Source organism: Pteropus vampyrus, unplaced genomic scaffold (assembly GCF_000151845.1).
Source record: "Pteropus vampyrus isolate Shadow unplaced genomic scaffold, Pvam_2.0 Scaffold1000003829, whole genome shotgun sequence".
Taxonomy (NCBI): Eukaryota; Metazoa; Chordata; class Mammalia; order Chiroptera; family Pteropodidae; genus Pteropus; species Pteropus vampyrus.
Genome location: NW_011918231.1, coordinates 1 through 2,162, shown reverse-complemented (window position 1 = coordinate 2,162; position 2,162 = coordinate 1). Strand labels below are relative to the sequence as shown.

Here is a 2,162-nt window from a genome sequence, read left to right as displayed (position 1 = left end):
TCATAGCACATGAACTCTTGGCCAGCCTACCCTGCCTCCCCGCACCCCACTGCCCTCTGCTCCCCATTCACACCTCCTTGCTTAGTGCTAGAACTGCCCAGTGCCTGGAACCCTCATGCTCCCCGCCCGCTGTGCCCACAGCCTCCTCTCTCCCTAAAGCCTCCCCCTACCTATGTCCTGTGCCAGACCCATGGACTGAGTTGGGGCCCCCCACAGCATGTGATGGGCAAGGCTTCTGACCTACATGAGATGCAGGGTCCCGGGCCCTGCCAGCCCTCCCGTGGGACTGCGTATCTCCCAGAGCCCCCACGTGCTGGGCGCCGTGCACCCACACTCCCGCCGCCTCCTGCACAGGCCATCAGCAACCCGCCGCCGGGGACAGTGCGGCCCGGCCCGGCCCATCAGCACCCCGCCGCCGGGGACAGTGCGGCCCGGCCCGGCCCGGCCCAGCCGACCTCCCGCCTCACGGCAGGCAGGAACTCAGTGGGATAATGAAGGAGAGTCCCACGCGTGATGCCGACCACCGCGTGACGCCGACCACCGCGTGACGCCGACCACCGCGTGACGCCGCGCGCTCGGCGGGACGGGGGGAGCCGGCTGGCCGTGGGTGGCCGCACTGAGTGCCCGCACTCCAGGCCGACTCCAGTTCTCTCCTTTGCCAGCTTTCGGGAGCCGACATGAAAGAGTTTGCGGGGTTCGCCCCCAGCCCCAGGAGCCCCACCCAGGAGCCCGTGGAGCCCACGCCCGGCCCGGCCCCGCTCCAGGAGGACGTGGACATGAGCGGCGGCTCCAGCGGAAACGAAGCCAGCGAACACCGCTCCGCGGGGCGGGGCTTGCAGGGCGGCGGCTGTGGCGGCGGCGGCAGGGAGCTGGGGCTGCAGGCGGAGCCGCCCGGCGCCCGCCAGAGGTGGGGTCTCGCGGCCTCGGTTCTGCAAGATGATTGCTTTGCCACCTCAAAATCATGATTACCAGCTTTTCCAAGATTTTCGAGAATCTCGTTAACTCAGAATGCCTGACATTTACGCGGCTCTGTCCTGCCTCGCGGTGACGCCGCCGTCCGCGCTGAAGCTCTGAGCCCCGGGAGATCCGTGGCGGGGGTAGTGGGAACCCAGAGGCGGGCCCGCCGGGGAGGCCAGCGGGGTCCGCAGAGCATGGAGCGGCCCCCGCGGTCCTGGCTGCCAGGCCCGGGCCCAGCTGCTCTGGAATCAGGTTTCGCATTGCAGCTGTGCCTGAGCCTCGCACTCTGACCGCGCCGTGACCGCGCCGGTCGTCCCTGGCTGGACGGGGGACAGTGGACAGGACGCCGTCCTCTGACTCCGTCTTTGTCTGTCTCACAGTCCTGACGCCTTCAGCCTGATGATGGTGAAGGCCTGTACCACAACCCCTCGACGAGCGGCTGCAGGTAAGGCCAGTTTGAACCACAAGATGTGTTATTGGAGGTCGGGTTTGGGGTGATAGGATGTTTTTCAAGCTTCCTGTTAGTCTGCGTGGCCATCTCCATTGTGGACCGGCCGTGCCCTTCCCGTCACCAACTGTCCCCCAGGGCCGCTCAGAGCGCTGCTCTGGATCCAAGCAGACCTTGTCCACCTTCTGCACATGTCCATCTGGAACATTCGTCACCCTTTTTAGGTATTAGTAGCAAGCATAGCCTTGACTTCCTATCCACAGACATGTCCATCTCACCCCTGGAGCGACCCCCAGCTTCCAGCCCTGGGCCTGGGGGCTGCCATCTCGTCAGACCCCTGCTTTCCACCGTTCTTTCTGCGCCCCCTGCTCTAAACGGGCCCCGCCACCCGCCCCGCCTCCCGCTCTGTCCTTAGTGCGAAGGCCCTTCTATAGGTCTCTCCTTAGAGGTCTTCCCGCCCTCGCCATTTCCGTCCACGCCCCAGGGAGCCACTGCCGTCCTCTGTAGTCGCCGTCGCTCGAGGCTCTTCTCCCTAAGATGAGAGAAAGGCCCAGCACAGCGGTGTGCTCCACTCAGCAGACTGCGGGTCGCCCCGCTGGCCTCGCTGGCACCACCCAGGTCACACCCACGCAAGGAAGAGCCCAGCTGGGGGGGCTTCTCACCCCTGCACTCGGCTTAGGCGCCGGTTCTCAGCTGCAAGGCAGTTCTCCTCCCAAGAGACAGATGGCGATGTCTCGGGGACATTTTCAGGTTGTCC

At 65.8% G+C, this 2,162-nt stretch overlaps 1 protein-coding gene across 1 annotated transcript; it reads left to right on the top strand.

The window, feature by feature from the left end:
• Window positions 1-610: 610 nt before the first annotated feature.
• LOC105311408 (period circadian protein homolog 2-like) lies at window positions 611-1,407 on the top strand (the record flags this gene model as incomplete). Its single annotated transcript, XM_011387387.2, has 2 exons — window positions 611-907; window positions 1,338-1,407. Coding segments are annotated over exons 1-2 (300 nt in total), but the record flags the coding sequence as incomplete, so codon positions are not given.
• Window positions 1,408-2,162: the final 755 nt, after the last annotated feature.